This window comes from Lepidochelys kempii, chromosome 1, assembly GCF_965140285.1.
Source record: "Lepidochelys kempii isolate rLepKem1 chromosome 1, rLepKem1.hap1, whole genome shotgun sequence".
NCBI lineage: Eukaryota > Metazoa > Chordata > Testudines > Cheloniidae > Lepidochelys > Lepidochelys kempii.
Window position 1 is genome coordinate 160,968,631 of NC_136380.1, and position 19,793 is coordinate 160,988,423.

General features: G+C 44.6%; 2 protein-coding genes across 7 annotated transcripts in view; one reads left to right on the forward strand and one right to left on the reverse strand.

Annotated features, from left to right (window-relative positions):
- SH3BGR (SH3 domain binding glutamate rich protein) overlaps positions 1–19,793 on the reverse strand; it is a 93,796-nt gene that overhangs the window by 53,195 nt on the left and 20,808 nt on the right. The window lies entirely within an intron of this gene.
- The window catches only part of LCA5L (lebercilin LCA5 like), a 34,541-nt gene continuing 15,283 nt past the window's right edge, over positions 536–19,793 (forward strand). For 2 of the 4 annotated variants that reach the window (XM_073360521.2, XM_073360547.2), the window contains exons 1-5: positions 574–618; positions 4,023–4,375; positions 6,801–7,315; positions 15,498–15,635; positions 18,606–18,699. In XM_073360521.2, the coding sequence (XP_073216622.2) occupies positions 578–618; positions 4,023–4,375; positions 6,801–7,315; positions 15,498–15,635; positions 18,606–18,699 (1,141 nt within the window). In that variant the 5' untranslated portion in view covers positions 574–577. Of the gene's footprint in view, positions 619–4,022; positions 4,376–6,800; positions 7,316–15,497; positions 15,636–18,605; positions 18,700–19,793 lie in introns of all 4 variants that reach the window. The other 2 variants (XM_073360528.2, XM_073360538.2) reach the window with 2 other exon arrangements.

The window sequence follows — 19,793 nt, forward strand, 5'->3', positions numbered from 1 at the left end:
TATACTCAATTAATTTCATTTCAGCCCCTCCTTTCTCTGGAGCTTGAGAATAAGGCTGGGTGTGTTATTGCCTCCTCTCTCTTTGGGATAGCCTGTAAGGGAGGATTTTGCTGTGTGTGTTTCACCCCTCAGTCATAGGCTCCCTACAGCATAATAGCACTGCTGGGATTGTAGCGAGAAGAGAGCCTGGTGTGTTTCTAAGGCATCAGACATTGGGGGTTATTACATGGATCTGATGGAGCGAGCAACAGGAGCGATCACTGCTGCTGTTCACTGTAAAATAGATCCGGGGTGGCCTTCCCCTTTCAACCCCTGTGGGTGGATATTGGGGGCTCTGATAACTGGTGTAGGGGGCAGCAAGGCAAACACCACAGAGCGCATTTATTCCCGAATATAGAAAGCGGGGACGGGGGGGGGGAGGGGTGCGAAGGCGAGGAGAGGAGAGAGCATGTGGGAGGGATCGAGCAGAAATAGGAAGGGGAAGGCGGCTGAAGCAACAACCCCCCCCTGAGAACACTGAACTACAAGCCCCAGGATGCACAGCGCCAGAGTGCCCCGTTCCCATAGCAACAAAGAAATGAAAACAGCTTCTCCCGCTAGGGCAGTGGAGAGAGCCAGGTAACGAGGGGATGAGAGCCCCTCCCTGTGCGGGGTGGGGGGGCAGGGGAGTGGGGGGGGCAGTGCGAGGAGAGAAGGGGGGCTTACCTGTGGGGGGGCAGGGGAGTAGGGGGGACAGTGCGGGGAGGGAAGGGGGGGCTTACCTGTGGGGGGGGCAGGAGAGTAGGGGGGACAGTGCGGGGAGAGAAGGGGGGGCTTACCTGTGGGGGGGCAGGGGAGTAGGGGGGACAGTGCGGGGAGGGAAGGGGGGGCTTACCTGTGGGAGGGGCAGGAGAGTAGGGGGGACAGTGCGGGGAGAGAAGGGGGGGCTTACCTGTGGGGGGGCAGGGGAGTAGGGGGGACAGTGCGGGGAGGGAAGGGGGGGCTTACCTGTGGGGGGCAGGGGAGTAGGGGGGACAGTGCGGGGAGGGAAGGGGGGGCTTACCTGTGGGGGGGCAGGGGAGTAGGGGGGACAGTGCGGGGAGGGAAGGGGGGGCTTACCTGTGGGGGGGCAGGGGAGTAGGGGGGACAGTGCGGGGAGGGAAGGGGGGGCTTACCTGTGGGAGGGGCAGGAGAGTAGGGGGGACAGTGCGGGGAGAGAAGGGGGGGCTTACCTGTGGGGGGCAGGGGAGTAGGGGGGACAGTGCGGGGAGGGAAGGGGGTCTCTATCTGTGCAGGAGAGAGGTGCAGAGGAGCTCCAGGGGGCCCCTCAACCAGGTTGACCTTCCTGGCAGCATCTCCATCCCTTGTAGGGCTTGTGGTGTCCCAGATTCTAACTCCATCCCATTCCTGCCCTAAGCCCATTTGTTCTTCAGACTGAGGCGGCCTGGTGGTGCCCTGGGCCTTGGACTGGCTGATTGGGGGACCCACTGAACCATATGGTAACACCCTCCTCACCCAGGCTGTGCTGTCCTGTTCTTTCTTTCGACTGTCTTCAAACCATAATTAATCTCTCCCCTCTCCCCACTCCTCACCCCTATTTTTGCTGCTTTTGGATGCCTGGGGCCAAATGATGGTTGAAACGGAGTTTGTAAACCGTGTTCGAATGTAGACCCTTGCCTAATACCTAGGCTAAAAGATGATTTCTGATCCCTGATGGATCATTGCAGTGGCCCAGAATCACGGCGGCAAAGTACTGCCCCTGCCACTCTTCCCACCCCATCTGCTCCCAGAATATCCCATGCATTAGGGTATCCCTTGTGGGGAGAGAGGAGAGGTCCCTGCACAGGGGTGAATTCCCCTGACAGGTTTCATATGATGTGAAGAGGAGGCAGGGTGAACCCCACACAGGAAGCAGTCCTTCGAAGAATCACAATTTAAAAATGGCACTGCTGAAAGCGTAACTTAATCTGTTGTGCTAGCTCCTAGTAGCTCCAATAAGTAAAATGCAGTGAATAAGCAATTACACATCCTCTGATTTGTTGTTCCGATCTCATGTGAATAATAACTAGAAGTGTGTGAAATATTCAGAAACAAAACCCCTCAGGTATTTTCTGTCTTTTTATCAATATGAAAATTGCCCTATTTTCTGAAAAACTCACCAAAATTCACAGTTCATTTTGCTCGAAAACTCGAGTGGAGGGAGGAAAGGACACATTTTCAAATGCAATTGCGCCTCTTTGAATATATGGCAAAAGCACATGAAAATGTACCTAAGTCAAGGACTCATAAATCTGGAAATGTCTTAGTTTGATGTTATTTTCTGAATAAAATAGAGTTTATTATTTCTTTTTATCCTCACTATTTAATATGAACTCCCCGACTGGTACACTAAATTTTGTCCCTCTTCTGAGACTCCTGAGAACATATGCCTATATGGTGTTAAGCTCTTAAATAACAAAGATTATGTATAGTATTCTCTTTCTAGAATCTAAGGGTTTGTCTGCACAGCACAGTTAGCCTTGAGTTATAACTCGAGCGTTATCCCTAACTCAACTCCCATCCACACACAAAAATCTCTAGCTGGAAGTAGATGGTGTTTTAAGCTTGAGCTAGCTGGCCTGTCCGGGCATGTCTACACCGCATCTGGGAATGAGCCTTCTGGCTCGGGTCCACAGACTCATGCTTGCGGGGCTTGTGCTAGCACTATAGAAATAGCTGTATAGACATTGCTTTGACATTGTGGCTCAGTCTGGAGCATGAGCTCTTAAGCCCCTTGCCAGGCTTCAGAGGCCAAACTCCAGGCTAGCTGCAGCGTCTACAAAACTATTTTTAGAATGCTAACATGAGCCCTGCTAGCATGAGTGTGTGGACCTGGACTGGGAGGCTCCCTTCCAGATACAGAATAGCCATGCCCTGGGGAGTTGAAGCTCCAGTGCTTCTAATGCTCGAACTAGTAATGTAGTAGGGTTACAACAGGTCCAGTTACAACTCAGCAACAGCTTCTCCAGTCACTCTATGCTGCTAAACAAATCACTCTGTAACTCCAATGTTGAGTTGGACACAATGGTGAAATGAGGACAGACACATTGATGGATTTTAAGTAGCAGGCCACAACTTTTATTAAATTTTAAATACAGGGGAGGGGTGCTACCTGCCCATCACATATACTCTCCTGTACCAGCAATTTAATTGTTTCCAGTGTGGGAGTTACAGGGCTCCTACCATATAACCCATAACTCAGGGTAAGCTCTTTCACTGATGGCCCCATCAAGTTTCCCTACCCCTTGAGGCTGACGGGTGGCATTTGTTTTGAAGTGTGGTCGCACTTGAGCTAGGCTAGCTCCAGTGCATTAATCTGAGTACTAACTTGAACTAGAGTGGCCAGGTGCTCGGTTTTCGATCAGAAAGTCTTATTGAAAAGGGGACCTGACAATGTCTGGTCAGATCTACTGACTGGACACCCAAAGTCTGGTTACTGCGGGTCGGGGAGGCAGGGAGGCGCAGAGTCATCACCCTACACCAGCCACTATTTAGCCGGGGCTGCCTTCTATGGGCATTGCAGCTCCCAGCCCCGGCTCTGCAGGCAAGTACCTCCCAACCCGGGCAGAGGTGGGGGAGAGAGGGGAAGAGCTGCAAGTGACGGGGGGAAGGGGAAAGAGGAGCAAATGGGGGTGCTTCCTCAGGGGGATGGGGCAGGGAAGGAGTGGGACCTCAGGGGAAGAGGCAGGGAAGGGATGAAGCCTGGGGGGAAGGGGTTGGGCAGGGACAGGTCTTCAGGGGGAAGGTGTGGGGCAAGGATGAGGAAGGGGAGGTTCTAGCTCTCCTGCTGGAGTGTCCGTTTTTTAAATATTACAAAGGTGGCAACCATAACTTGAACTAATTGTTGCAGTGAAGATGAGCCCTAAATTATTGCCTTATTTCAGCCCACACAATTGTCTGTTTCTATTAGACTTAAGGAGAAAATATACTTTTGAACAGGCAAATAAATACTAAGTTTTTTCATGTTTATGTGTATAAACTGACAAACATTCCACTCCTGATAGGTCATGGAACCCATTTACAATGTCCTCTACTAGCAACACAATGATGGCCCTAGATGACTGTTTCCTCCGTATTATAGTGCCAGAAGATAGTAAGTCAGAAAGCTACACAAGAAGCAGAGGCAGTAATGAATCTCCTAGGACCAGTAAGAGCACCAGAAGCAGCAGTAGTAGCAGAATTAATGATTATAGTAGGTGCAGTAGAGAATGTGAAAGTGAAAGTTCTCATGTTAACTACTCTGATGATTTTCTCACTGACTATTTGGAATCAGCTGGCAATAGCAATTATTTAGAACTGTCAGGAACCAAAGAGAAGAAACTACAGAAGAAAAATAAGAAAAATGATCAGCCAAAAGGTAAAAAGAACATTGTTCTTGTTTCCCCACTAATGAATTAGATTTTTGACAATAGCTAAATAATATACATATGAAGATTGGTACTATCCCCAATTTTGACAGTTTTTGTCTTAATATGTCACATAAAATAAAAATAAGTTTTTTGTTTTAGGTCTATTTCAGTCTCATTTGTCAGCCAATGTAATATTGAATTAGCCATATTATACAAAATATATTCCTTCTGTGTAAACACTAACAATAAAGAAAATATCCCCCATCAAACCCACATTTTTACTTTCATGTCTGGAAATGGATTTCCTTAATTTCCACCATTCAAGTGCACAAAGTGACTGTAAAACTCAGGGGCCAACTCCTACCCCGTCCAAGACCCTTGCAGGGTCCCAAAAACGTGTCCAGCCCGAGCCTGAACGTCTACATTGCAATTTTATAGCTCCACAGGCCTAACCCTGCGAGCCTGATTCAGCTGACATGAGTCAGCCATGAGTCTTTTATTGCAATGTAGACATACCCTTTGAGCCTTCTTCCATGCAGCCCCATACAACTGGAATTCCCAACTCCCATGACCTCATCCATCATGCCTCCACCCCTATCTCCTTCAAGCCCCTCCTTTTGAGATACTTCTTCCAAAAGGCCCATAAACCTAGTCTTTCCCTCAAAGAATTGTTAATAAGACAGACTAGAGAAAATAAACAAATAAAACTAGAACACACTATAGTGAAAAATCATGGAATTAACAGGACACCAGCTAACTTCACTGTGTAATCACTTGTTTGTGTAATCCCCTCCCCAACCTTCATCTGTAACATGATCCAGTGTCTCGAAGTTAAAGCCAGACAAATTCAGGCTGGAAATAAAGTGTATTTTTTAACAGTGAGGGGTAATAAATCACTGGACCAATTTACCAAGGATTGTGGTGGATTTTCCATCACTGGTAATTTTAAAATCAAGACTGAATATTTTTCTAAAAGCTCTGCTCTAGGAATTATTTTGGGGAAGTTCTGTGGCCCGTGTTACACAGGAGGTCAGACTAGAAGATCACAATGGTCCGTTCTGGCCTTGGAATCTATGAATCCGTCAGGTCTGGCCTTACCATGAGGTGAACTGCAGCGCCTCAGGTGCTAGACTGTGGGGGGGCCCAATAGGACCCAGAGTTTCAGAGTTTTGGCCCAAGTGAGGGGGCATGGGGGCGTCATTTGAGCTCGCCACCTCAAGTGCCAAAATGTTGTGGGCTGGCCCTGGAATCCGTGAATCTATTATGTTTTCTATTTAAAGCCTGTTCTTGTAAATAGTTCATATCCAGAACTCCCACTGAGTTCAACAGGGGTGCTTAACAGGACCTGGCTCTTAGATTGCCAGCTGTTCAAGGCAGGGACCCTGAATGCATATTTATCTTTAAAATGGCTAGGAGATTTTGGGTGCTATATAAATTATAATACTAATTCTCTAGAAATGCACTTCCTGGAATGCCTTAGAGTTACTTTGAAATTGAATGTATGCATAAAAGCAAGGAAAACAGTCAGACTTATAGTCCCAACCCTTTAAATTTTCAGTTATACTTCAGAAAGGGACATTGATGCTTAGTAGTGGTACCCTTAGAATTTCAGGCTGTCAAGAATATTTATCAAATACAGTATATAGAATGGAAAACTGTATAACTATTCTAAATGCCTGATAATTTAAACAACACTACATATGTGTTTCTAAGCTATTTTTGATTTAGTTCAAATAAAAAAATGGTTTTAAAATGATACAATTGGTACAGAATTCCTAGATGCAGGTGTGTTAGGAAATGTGTTATTACCATCACTTTGTTTTCTGAATTTTTGCAGTAAGTTATTGTTTTCTTCCTTCTTCATCATGAATTGAATTTTCCTAATCTAGGGCCATATCCAACTCCACTGAAGTCATTGGGAGTCTTTCCATAGGGAATTGGATCAGGCCCGTACAACCTAATCCTCTGACAAAACACACACTGACTTCAATAAATTACTCAGAGACAAACTTTATTTTAGGTGGCGCTGGGGAGACTGTTCTGTAAGCACATCCTACCAGCCCCAGAGAAAGCCTAATTTGTCTCAGAGAAAGCTGTTGCTGGAATATTAGCACTAAGGCTATCTAGAGTGAAGATGGTTCCTGCAGGAAGACAGTGGTCAATAGAATGAGGAAGTGAGGGAACCTTTGGACCTCATATGGACCTGACTTTAGTTGTGGCCAAATGCTGCCAGGAAAAATCCATGCTATAGATGTATCAGCACAAAATATTTGAACAGTGAATTTTTAGTACAGATTTTGAACTCTGTGCGATACATACTGCCTTTAAGTAGCTTAGGATAACTAGTTATGAGTAAAGATATGTACTGATTTTGCTTTCTGTACCATTAAATGATATGTAAGTCACTATTAGTTTGTTTTGGTCTGAATGCAGGAGGCAAGAAGTTGCCACCTAAGAAGATGCAATTCCAGAATACTTCATTTTTAAGTACTCAGAATAATATGATTTCCCAGAAAAAAGATGCTACGGCTCAACGTATATTATCTGCAAGACTTCACAAAATTAAAGAACTGAAAAATGAACTGTCTGACCTCCAGCATAAACTGGAAGCATCAAACTTAGAAAACCAGCTTCTGAAACAGCTTCAGTATCGGCACTTGAAAGCAATAGGTAAATATGAAAATGCAGAGAATAACTTGCCTGATATTATAGCAAAACATTATAGTGAGGTAAGATCTCTAAGGGGACTCCTTAGGAAGTCTCAGGAACAGGAGCGAAATACATCCAGGAAGCTTAGAGAAGTTGAAGCAGAGCTGTTAAAGACTAAAGATGCCTTGCAAGTATTGCAGAAACTTTCAGAAGACACGAATCTTGCAGAGAGAGGGGAACTTACTCATAGATTATCAATCCTTACAGAAAGAATGGAAGCCAATGATAAGAGAATACAGGTAATATGGAACATGTCCTTGTATTTTTAGAACTATAATAGGAAACATTTTTGTGAAAGAATAATGCAAGATTATTAATCAATGCATATAAAATGAATATTTATAGTGCAAGCTAACAACACAGAAATTCAGAGCCATTTGTTTTAATCCAAAGCTTTCCAAAGTTTAGTGATATTATGAATGAATTACCCATAACTTTAATAAAATCTTGCAAAAATGTATCAATGAATTAAACTTGGAAATAAAGATTAGTCAAACTGTTGCCCTATTACCTTTAAAAATATGACATACTACTGGAGAGCTGTCTCCAAGTCTCCCATTCACTCCTTAGTACAGGTGTAGTCAAACATATTGCAGCTGTTGACTAGTGAATTAAGCATGAGTCAGAAGTCCTAGTCTTAGGTCTACCACTGATCTGATACTTGGCACTAGGGAAAAGACTGAATTTATTTGAGCCTTAGGTTATCCTTCTGTTAAAAGGATGGACAGCATTAAAGGAGGGTGATGTGAGGCTTTATCAATGAATATATCTGAAGTGCTTTGAAATTCTTGTATGAAACGTGCAGTATAAGTGCTAATATTATTATTTATTTCAAGGGGGTTTTTTTGGCAGAGTTAATATTTAATTAATTTATATTGTGACCGTCATTGTGATATCTAAGGGTATTTGACCAAAACTAATAAAAACAACGTTGCCAACATTTAAGTAGACAGCACCCTTGTTAGGATGCAATATTCTTCCAGAAGGAAATGGAGGGAGGTGAAGCATGAAGAAATAATAAAAGATAATTCTCAGTAAAATGAGAATTGGGAGAGTAGCCATTGGGAAGAATAGAAAAACAATTGCCTCATAAATTCATAACACTATTTCCCCCTTATTTCTGGGTGTGGCGATCCCCTAAAACTTACCTCAGAGCTAACATGATCCCCTATCTGCCCACCTTTGATGCCTCTCCCCCTCTGCACTACAGCGACCTGTCTCCTGTGGACAAGCTTGTATATCGTTCTTTCTGAAGCTCACTAAGGGTATGTCTACACTACGAAATCAGGTTGAATTTATAGAAGTCGGTTTTTTAGAAATTGGTTTTATATATTCGAGTGTGTGTGTCCCCACAGAAAATGCTCTAAGTACATTAAGTGCAGGAACTCGGTGGAGTGCTTCCACAGTACCGAGGCTAGCGTCAACTTCTGGAGTTTTGCACTGTGGGTGGCTATCCCACAGTTGCCGCAGTCTCCGCTGCCCATTGGAATTCTGGGTTGAGATCCCAATGCCTGATGGGGCTAAAACATTGTCTGGGTACATATCGTCAGGCCCCCGTTCCCTCCCTCCCTCCGTGAAAGCAAGGGCAGACAATCGTTTCGCGCCTTTTTTCCTGAGTTACCTGTGCAGACGCCATATCACGGCAAGCATGGAGCCCGCTCAGGTAACCGTCACAGTATGTCTCCTGGGTGCTGGCGGACACGGTACTGCATTGCTACACAGTAGCAGCAACCCATTGCCTTCTGGCAGCAGACGGTGCAATATGACTGGTAGCCGTCATCGTCATGTCCGAGGTGCTCCTGGCCGCGTCGGCCGGGAGCGCCTGGACAGACATGAGCGCAGGGACTAAGTTTGGAGTGACTTGACCAGGTCATTCTCTTTAGTCCTGCAGTCAGTCCTATTGAACCGTCTTATGGTGAGCAGGCAGGCAATACGAATTGCTAGCAGTCGTACTGTACCATCTTCTGCCGGGCAGGCAAGAGGATGGCTAGCAGTCCTATTGTACCATCTTCTGCCGAGCAGCCATGAGATGTGGATGGCTTGCAGTCCTTCTGCACCGTCTGCTGCCAGCCAAAGATGTAAAAGATAGATGGAGTGGATCAAAACAAGAAATAGACCAGATTTGTTTTGTACTCATTTGCTTCCCCCCCTCCCCTGTCTAGGGGACTCATTCCTCTAGGTCACACTGCAGTCACTCACAGAGAAGGTGCAGCAAGGTAAATCTAGCCATGTATCAATCAGAGGCCAGACTAACCTCATTGTTCCAATAAGAACAATAACTTAGATACACCATTTCTTATTGGAACCCTCCGTGAAGTCCTGCCTGAAATATTCCTTGATGTAAAGCCACCCCCTTTGTTGATTTTAGCTCCCTGAAGCCAACCCTGTAAGCCATGTCATCAGTCGCCCCTCCCTCCGTCAGAGCAACGGCAGACAATCGTTCTGCACCTTTTTTCTGTGCGGACGCAATACCAAGGCAAGCATGGAGGCCGCTAAGCTCACTTTGGCAATTAGGAGCACATTAAACACCACACGCATTATCCAGCAGTATATGCAGCACCAGAACCTGGCAGAGCGATACCGGGCGAGTAGGCGATGTCAGCGCGGTCACGTGAGTGATCAGGACATGGACACAGATTTCTCTGAAAGCATGAGCCCTGCCAATGCATGCATAATGGTGCTAATGGGGCAGGTTCATGCTGTGGAACGCCGATTCTGGGCTCGGGAAACAAGTACAGACTGGTGGGACTGCATAGCGTTGCAGGTCTGGGACGATTCCCAGTGGCTGCGAAACTTTCGCATGTGTAGGGACACTTTCATGGAACTTTGTGACTTGCTTTCCCCTGCCCTGAAGCGCATGAATACCAAGATGAGAGCAGCCCTCACAGTTGAGAAGCGAGTGGTGATAGCCCTGTGGAAGCTTGCAACGCCAGACAGCTACCGGTCAGTTGGGAATCAATTTGGAGTGGGCAAATCTACTGTTGGAGCTCCTGTGATGCAAGTAGCCCATGCAATCAAAGATCTGCTGATATCAAGGGTAGTGACCCTGGGAAATGTGCAGGTCATAGTGGATGGCTTTGCTGCAATGGGATTCCCTAACTGTGGTGGGGCCATAGACGGAACCCATATCCCAATCTTGGCACCGGAGCACCAAGCCGGCGAGTACATAAACCGCAAGGGGTACTTTTCAGTAGCGCTGCAAGCTCTGGTGGATCACAAGGGACGTTTCACCAACATCAACGTGGGATGGCCGGGAAAGGTACATGACGCTCGCATCTTCAGGAACTCTGGTCTGTTTCAAAAGCTGCAGGAAGGGACTTTATTCCCAGACCAGAAAATAACTGTTGGGGACGTTGAAATGCCTATATGTATCCTTGGGGACCCAGCCTACCCCTTAATGCCATGGCTCATGAAGCCATACACAGGCAGCCTGGACAGTAGTCAGGAGCTGTTCAACTACAGGCTGAGCAAGTGCAGAATGGTGGTAGAATGTGCATTTGGACGTTTAAAGGCACGCTGGCGCAGTTTACTGACTCGCTTAGACCTCAGCGAAACCAATATTCCCACTGTTATTACTGCTTGCTGTGCGCTCCACAATATCTGTGAGAGTAAGGGGGAGACGTTTATGGCAGGGTGGGAGGTTGAGGCAAATTGCCTGGCTGCTGGTTACGCGCAGCCAGACACCAGGGTGGTTAGAAGAGCACAGGAGGGCGCGGTACGCATCAGAGAAGCTTTGAAAACCAGTTTCATGACTGGCCAGGCTACGGTGTGAAAGTTCTCTTTGTTTCTCCTTGATGAAACCCCACGCCCCTTGGTTCACTCTACTTCCCTGCAGGCTAACCACCCTCCCCTCCTCCCTTTAATCATTGCTTGCAGAGGCAATAAAGTCATTGTTGCTTCACATTCATGCATTTTTTATTCATTCATCACACAAATAGGGGGATGACTACCAAGGTAGCCCAGGAAGGGTGGTGGAGGAGGGAAGGAAAATGCCACACAGCACTTTAAAAGTTTACAACTTTAAAATTTATTGAATGCCAGCCTTCTTTTTTTGGGGCAATCCTCTGTGGCGGAGTGGCTGGTTGGCCAGTGGCCCCCCCACCGCGTTCTTGGGCGTCTGGGTGTGGAGGCTATGGAACTTGGGGAGGAGGGCGGTTGGTTACACAGGGGCTGTAGTGGCAGTCTGTGCTCCAGCTGCCTTTGCTGCAGCTCAATCATACACTGGAGCATACTGGTTTGGTCCTCCAGCAGCCTCAGCATTGAATCCTGCCTCCTCTCATCACGCTGCCGCCACATTTGAGCTTCAGCCCTGTCTTCAGCCCGCCACTTACTCTCTTCAGCCCGTCACTTACTCTCTTCAGCCCACCACCTCTCCTCCCGGTCATTTTGTGCTTTCCTGCACTCTGACATTATTTGCCTCCACGCATTCGTCTGTGCTCTGTCAGTGTGGGAGGACAGCATGAGCTCAGAGAACATTTCATCACAAGTGCGTTTTTTTTTTCTTTCTAATCTTCACTAGCCTCTGGGAAGGAGAAGATCCTGTGATCACTGAAACACATACAGCTGGTGGAGAAAAAAAAAAAGGGACAGCGGTATTTAAAAAGACACATTTTATAAAACAGTGGCTACACTCTTTCAGGGTAAACCTTGCTGTTAACATTACATACATAGCACATGTGCTTTCATTACAAGGTCACATTTTGCCTCCCCCTACCGCGTGGCTACCCCCTCAACCCTCCCCCCTCCCCGTGGCTAACAGCGAGGAACATTTCTGTTCAGCCACAGGTAAGCAGCCTAGCAGGAACGGGCTCCTCTGAGTGTCCCCTGAAGAAAAGCACCCTGTTTCAACCAGGTGACCATGAATGATATCTCACTCTCCTGAGGATAACACAGAGAGACAAAGAACGGATGTTGTTTGAACGCCAGCAAACATACACTGCAATGCTTTGTTGTACAAGGATTCCCGAGTACGTGTTACTGGCCTGGAGTGGTAAAGTGTCCTACCATGGAGGACGCAATAAGGCTGCCCTCCCCAGAAACCTTTTGCAAAGGCTTTGGGAGTACATCCAGGAGAGCCGCAAATGCCAGGGCAAAGTAATCCTTTCACATGCTTGCTTTTAAACCACGTATAGTATTTTAAAAGGTACACTCACCGGAGGTCCCTTCTCTGCCTGCCGGGTCCAGGAAGCAGCCTTGGGTGGGTTCGGGGGGTACTGGCTCCAGGTCCAGGGTGAGAAACAGTTCCTGGCTGTCGGGAAAACCGGTTTCTCCACTTGCTTGCTGTGAGCTATCTACAACCTCATCATCATCATCATCATCTTCTTCGTCCCCAAAACCTGCTTCCATATTGCCTCCATCTCCATTGAAGGAGTCAAACAACATGGCTGGGGTAGTGGTGGCTGAACCCCCTAAAATGGCATGCAGCTCATCACAGAAGTGGCATGTTTGGGGCTCTGACCCAGAGCGGCCGTTCGCCTCTCTGGTTTTCTGGCAGGCTTGCCTCAGCTCCTTAAGTTTCACGCGGCACTACTTCGGGTCCCTGTTATGGCCTCTGTCCTTCATGCCCTGGGAGATTTTGACAAAGGTTTTGGCATTTCGAAAACTGGAACGGAGTTCTGATAGCACGGATTCCTCTTCCCATACAGCGATCAGATCCCGTACTCCCGTTCAGTCCATGCTGGAGCTCTTTTGCGATTCTGGGACTCCATCATGGTCACCTCTGCTGATGAGCTCTGCATGGTCACCTGCAGCTTGCCACACTGGCCAAACAGGAAATGAGATTAAAAAGTTCGCGGTTCTTTTCCTGTCTACCTGGCCAGTGCATCTGAGTTGAGAGTGCTGTCCAAGCGGTCACAATGGAGCACTCTGGGATAGCTCCCGGAGGCCAATACCGTCGAATTGTGTCCACAGTACCCCAAATTCGACCCGGCAAGGCCGATTTAAGCGCTAATCCACTTGTCAGGGGTGGAGTAAGGAAATCGATTTTAAGAGCCCTTTAAGTCGAAATAAAGGGCTTCATCGTGTGGACGGGTGCAGGTTTACATCGATTTAACGCTGCTAAGTTCAACCTAAAGTCCTAGTGTAGACCAGGGCTAACACTGCTCTTGTAGGAGGCTGCTAGAGAGCTATGGAGGATGTTCCTTCCTTACCCCCAAGGGTTGGGCAAACTGCCTTTGCAGTGTTCCCAGGGTCTTAGGGGTTGAAACACCAAGCATCACAATGCCCAACTTTTAGGCGCCTAGAAAATCACAGAAAAAACACTAAAAAGAAAAGGAGTACTTGTGGCACCTTAGCGACAAACAAATTTATTTTGATCACAAAGCCTGAATTTGGTGCCTAGGCTCCTATACAATGAACGGGGAGAGACAGGCAACTTAGAAAGCCAACACACTAGACAGGGAGCCAGCTAAGCTACCCAAGGGAGATGCTGATGAGAGGGGTTTGCTGAGCCCCAATCTCTCTCTGAGATAGGCACCTAAATCGGGGCTTCAGGGAGGTGCCTAGGTCTGTTTAGTGATCCACAAATGGGAACCAGGCACATAATGTCAGGTGACCTAAGCCCTTCTTGAAGGAATGAGTTGTGCACCTGCCTCACACCACACAAAATGGCCACTGGAGGAGTAGGAGGTGGTGGTGGTGCCCACCATATAACTTTAGCTCTGTGCTTAGAACACTCACCTTATGCTCTTAACTACTGAGCCATGGGATATTCTGATATGGGGATCCCTCAATCTCTCCTTTGAAGCTGTTTCATTGTGGATTAAATAATGAAAAAGTGAATGGGCCTGGGGTCTCCCATATGGGTACCCTAACACACACACACACACACACACACAAGCAGTCATTGGATTAGAGAGAGAGAGAGAGAGAGAGAGAGAGAGAGTGAGAATGACTTTGTAGGCTGGTGGTTAGAGCACCCACATGGGAGACCCCCAAGTCCAATAACCCCTCCTCCATTCACTCCTTCATTATTTATCCACAAAGGAACAGCTTCAGCAGGAGAGACTGAGGGAGCCCCACATCAGAATATCCTGTAGTTCAGTGGTTGGAGAACCCTCCTGAGAAACAGGAGATTCCCCTGCTCAAGTCCTTTCTCACCCTCTGGCAGAGAGGGGGGAATTGAACCTGCATTTCCCACATCCCAGGGGAGTGTTCTAACCACTGGACTAAAAGTTATAAGGTGGGCACCACTCTTTCCTCTTCCAATGGATTTTGAATGGGACCCAGTCTGGAAGGGAAGGCACCTACTGGATCAAGCCCCATATGCAATTTAGGCAGCTCAGTGCCTATCTTCCCCCAGTTCATTAATCACTCTGGGCTTAGGTGGGAGGGAGGCATCTGGACTCCCAGAGTGGGGCAGTGGTGGGCATGTCCCAGAGTCTAAAACTTAGGCACCTAGAGAACTTTTACAGTGGAAAGTTAAGCGCCGAGTGAGTTTAGGTGCCTACAGGGTTAGGCAGCGGCCAAGCAGAAGTTTTGTGGATTGCAGTGCTGCCACACATGGGGATTTAGGGGCCTAACTCTGGAGTTTAGGGGCCTAAAGTGCTTCATGGATATCTTTACTTTTACTCCTTCCAATTTAGATGTAGATCATTCAAATTTGAATTCATAACAGTATCAAACACAAATATTTTAATCAAAAAGTAATGGCGTACAGAACTGTTAAAAATAATGTCCCTGAGAGCGTGTAATAAAGGCATAGGATGAGAGAAAATAAAGAGGATTCCATGCCTTTAATGTCTCATACTTCTTTACTCTCATTGTCTTTATGGGGAAAGCCTCCATCTCCGATTTTTAATAAAATCTCAGAACAGTGAAGTCTTCCATTTACCCTCCAGAAATTCATTTCTACTCTATCAGAAGAATAACTGAACTCAGCTGCCATTCTGAAAGCTGTTCATTTGTAGAACCCGCGTTGAGAATCAGTAGAAAGTCTTGCTCATGAAGACTTTGCAGGATTGGGTGCTTAGCTTATAATTTTGATACTGACACAATGGCAATTACAGTTTATCCCCTGGATTCTAAATGATACAGGACCTGATTCTCATTTATACTGCCAGAGTGGTGTAAAGGGGCCTTAATGTAAATGAGAATCAGGTCCTGATGATCTCCCAAAAAAAGACTGTACTGGATTAACACATTAGGAATTTAGTATATTGAGTTATTTTTAATTTTTTAATACCTATATATTCATTTTGTTTGGTAACCAGCTTTTTGTTAATTTTAGATGTAAATGGATACACTGCATTTTTGTTTTATTACAAACTTCTAATTTCAGATTTTATTTACAGTAGAATATGATTATTAGAAGTTTCATTTTTCATTATGTTACTCTGCTTATTTTTTAAACCTGATGTGAATTGAAATTCTTCAGCTGTTACAGTGAGTATATCTACATGGTTAAATATGTAATGTTTCTAGGGCTTAGAAAAACAGCTGACATTGAACAGTAACATCTTTAGTCGTCAATTGGCAGCTGAGAATAGAAAGACTATAGCAGCTCGGACAATCACAAAGAACTTACAAATGGAAATTAAGTCTCTTCAACAAAAAATTAAGGTACTCAAGGTTTAAAATAGGGTTTTTTTTATAAAAGTGCCACATGTCTTGTGTTACATGTTCCTGTTACTTTCATTATATTCTTAAATAAGATAACTAAGGAATATGTAATGCAAAATGTATACACTGCAAAAATATAAAAAAGTAAAATAAATTAAATTATCATTACATCTATTTGTCAGAATCTGAAGTAGATTAATAACTGGTAGAAATGCAATTAACAATATCTGCCTGTTACCATTTGATGAGTCTGGATCAGCATGTTATGCTATAACTGTAGCAGGGTCCCACAGGGGTCGGTCCTGGGTCTAGTCCTAGTCAACATTTTCATTGATGACTTGGATAATGGGGTGGATAATATGCTTATAAAATTTGCAGATGACACTGTGACAGGTTGCCCTCCTTAGGATGCCACCTGATGTGCTGAGATACCACTAAGCCCGCCTGTTCTGCCACCTGGGCATCTTTTTTACCTGTCTTGCGGAGCCAGGCTATTAAGCCTCCTCCAGCACACACACAGGCAGCGCCATACCCAACTGCAGAACAACACAGATGCTGAGATCAGCTCTGGAAAGACTCATCTTAAGGGACTTGCCCCAGCACTCAGGTGTCCACCTCTCTTGGAGTGCAGACCCAAAGGTATATTATAAAATCCACCTCCTCCCTCAGTGTGGAGGAACGTATGCACAACCTCTTATTCCCCCACCCCCAATTATGAATTGCACAAACGGGGTTATATTATAAACAAGAAATAAGTTTTTTAACTACAAAAGGTGAATTTTAAGTGGTTAAAGAGATAGCAAACAGAACAAAGCAGATTACTAAGCAAATAAACAAAACACGTAAGCAAAGCTTATTTCACTAAATAAATTAGTTACAAATAGTAATTTCTCACCCTAGATATTGTTGCAGGCAGATTACAGAAAGTCTTGAAAGGCAGCTGCACTGGTCTCCAGCTTGAGACCTCAGGTATTATTACTCACAAGCTAGACACCCTTCCAGCTTGGGATCAACCCTTCTTCCCCAGTTCAGTTCTTGGTTCCAAGTGTTTTTCAGTATCTCTTTGGGTGGGGAGGCAGAGGAGAACCACAATGAGGTCACTCCCCTGCCTTATATAACTCTTGTGTAAGGCGGGAACCCTTTGTCTTCCAGTGGAAAAACACTGGCATTCCAAAAGGGAAGGTGGGGTATCCAGAACCAGGTTACTTGGACCCATGTCTCTGCATGGCTGTGGCAGCCATTGCTCATAGGCTGTTTCAAACGTCCACAGGAAGACTAAGCTATTTTACAGTCCATTGTCTTTGCTAATGGGTCATTAGCACTGTCTGGCTTTCTCATTGTTGTACCTGAATGGCTAGTTGGGGGTGCACCCAAAGTATCCCATTTGAAATACAGATACATAGTCAATATTCCTACTTCAGATACAGAAATGATACAGGCGTACAAATTAGATAATCACATTCAGTAAATCATAACCTTTCCAATGATACCTTACAAGACCCATCTTGCATAAAGTACATCTCAGTGATGTCATACCCATATCATAAGCATATTTTCATAAAAAATATGGAGTGTAATGTCACAGACACCAAGCTGGGAGGGGTTGCAAGCACTTTGGAAGACAGGATTAGAATTCAAAACGATCTTGACAAATTGGAAAATTGGTCTGAATTCAGCAAAATGAAATTCAATAAAAACAAATCCAAAGTACTGCTCTTAGGAAAGAAAACTCAAATGCAGAACTACAAAATGGGGAGTAACTAGTTAGGCAGTTGTACTGCAGAAAAGGATCTGGATGTTATAGTGGATCATAAACTGAATATGAGCCAACAATGTGATGCAGTTGTGAAAAAGTCTAATATCATTCTGGGTTGTATTAATGAGAACGTCGTATGTAAGACATGGGAAATAATTGTCCTGTTCTACTTGGTACTGGTGAAGCCTCAGCTGAAGTACTGTATCCAGTTTGGGGTGCCACACTTTAAGAAAGATGTGGACAATTGGAGAGAGTCTAGAGGAGAGCAACAAAAATGACAAAAGTTTTAAAAAGCCTGGGGTCTTTTATTAACCCAGAGTAAGTAGTTAATACCTGGGGGAGCAAACATCTGTGCATATCTCTCTATCAGTGTTATAGAGGGTGGACAATTTATGAGTTTATTCTGTATAAGCTTTATACAGAGTAAAACGGATTCATTTGGGGTTTGAATCCTATTGGGAGCTGGATGTCTGGGTGCTAGAGACAGGAGCACTTGCTAAGCTGTTTTCAGTTAAGTCTGCAGCTTTGGGGGCGTGGGTCAGACCCTGGGTCTGTGTTGCAGCAGATTAGCGCATCTGGCTCAACAAGACAAGGTTCTGGAGGCCCAAACTGGCAGAGAAAACAGGCTCAGAGGTAGTCTCAACACATCAGGTGATAGTCCTAAGGGAGTCTGTGTAACCCAACCTGTTGCATCTCCATCTCTTGAATGTAATGTTATGAAAAATCGATATGAAAGAATGTAAGTGTGTGTTAAGGCTTAAAAGAGATCAGAATTCAAATTCTGAGTTTAGATCTCTGAAGAAAATGACAGGTTTCAGAGTAGCAGCCATGTTAGTCTGTATTCGCAAAAAGAAAAGGAGTGCCACAAGTACTCCTTTTCTTTTTGAAGAAAATGAGATTGCTAGTTCCCATTTATGGACATCATAGGCTCACTCCCATTGGCACAATTCACCATGGTTGATAGTTTCTGTCCAAGAAAGGCTTTGGACTGGAATGTGAGGATTTTCACATTTGAGTTAAGATCAACGTGTATTGGTACAGTGATGTGTTAAACCTTTTACAAAGTGTCTGCCTGCAGAGCGTTTGTCTCAGGCCACAGCTACTTGTTCTCTATTTTCATGAACATTATTACATTCATTAACACTATTTTAAGATGAGGCACTGGAGCTGGTAAAAGGTAATCATTAAGTTTGATAGTGTGGATTTTTTTTTAGGAAAAGGAACGAGAAGTTGGTATAAAAAATATCTATGCAAATCGGATGCTTAAAGGTCTACAGGACAAAGCTGATCCAGTACCTCGCAAAAAAGGTACTGTATATCTGTAATATTTTTTATTTTTATATATTTTAGTGTTGAACTTGCATTGCTTTATAACTGGGACATAATGGGATAAATTTTCTAAAACAGGGACCTAAATTGCACCTGTAAATATGCAAAATGGGTTCTTGCGCATGCAGTTACCCCTTTGGACACACAATTACTTTTCTTTGCTCATGTGGATGCAACTAAGTAGCCCATTTCTGAATATTTAACTTAGTTTATGTAAATGAACTTTGGGCCAATTTTTACCTTTTTTTAGTGACATTTACATAGACTGTACAGTATATGATACTGTGTCTGTTAATACTTACAAAAGTTTTGGAAAATAAAGTGTAATAATGATGAGATGTAAGCAGTGTTTCTGCCTTAAGTACATAATCTCTGCATCGTTAGATCATTAGCATTCAAACAGTATTTCATATTACAGCACCACAGATTTTGTATAGTATGTTTGAACATAGCTGTGCTCTCTAACACCACTGTAGTTAAGGTTATGTCAGGGTTTTATTTGTAAAATCTGTTAAATTTTAAATTTATAATTTGTCTGCAAAAATTACTTTGGCCTGAAATTTAGCATTTTATTAGTCTAGTAGCAAACTTGCCTTACCCATTTCTTTAAAAATCAGATAGGCAGTTTAAAAATGATATAAATACTATTTCTGATGGTATGTGTGTAACCAAGATAACTCAAAAACTAAGATAAAATACCAGCATTGCTGCTCCAATCTTTACAAGTTAGTGGTTTTAGAAAATCAGATTTCTGGGATTCAGCTTGCCCCCTAAATCTAATTGCGTTTCTGCTGAGTCAGCTGATCTGAATCAGACAGAGCCAACAACATCCAGTGAGAAGTCCTCTCTGTGATGTCACAGGCCTTCGGTGCCTTTGTTTCAGGTAGCTTTTTACAGCAATGGCACTTCAGCAGAAATTGTTTCTATGAAGAAAAATTTCAGTTAGAAGCTTTCACTCTTATATTTGATCCATAAGATGAGTAAAGGTTTGGACAAGGTTTGCAAGAGGTGTGTTGCAAATTTCTTCAGTAAATACTGCCAAATATCCTGCTAAGAGGACAGGAGTAAGACAT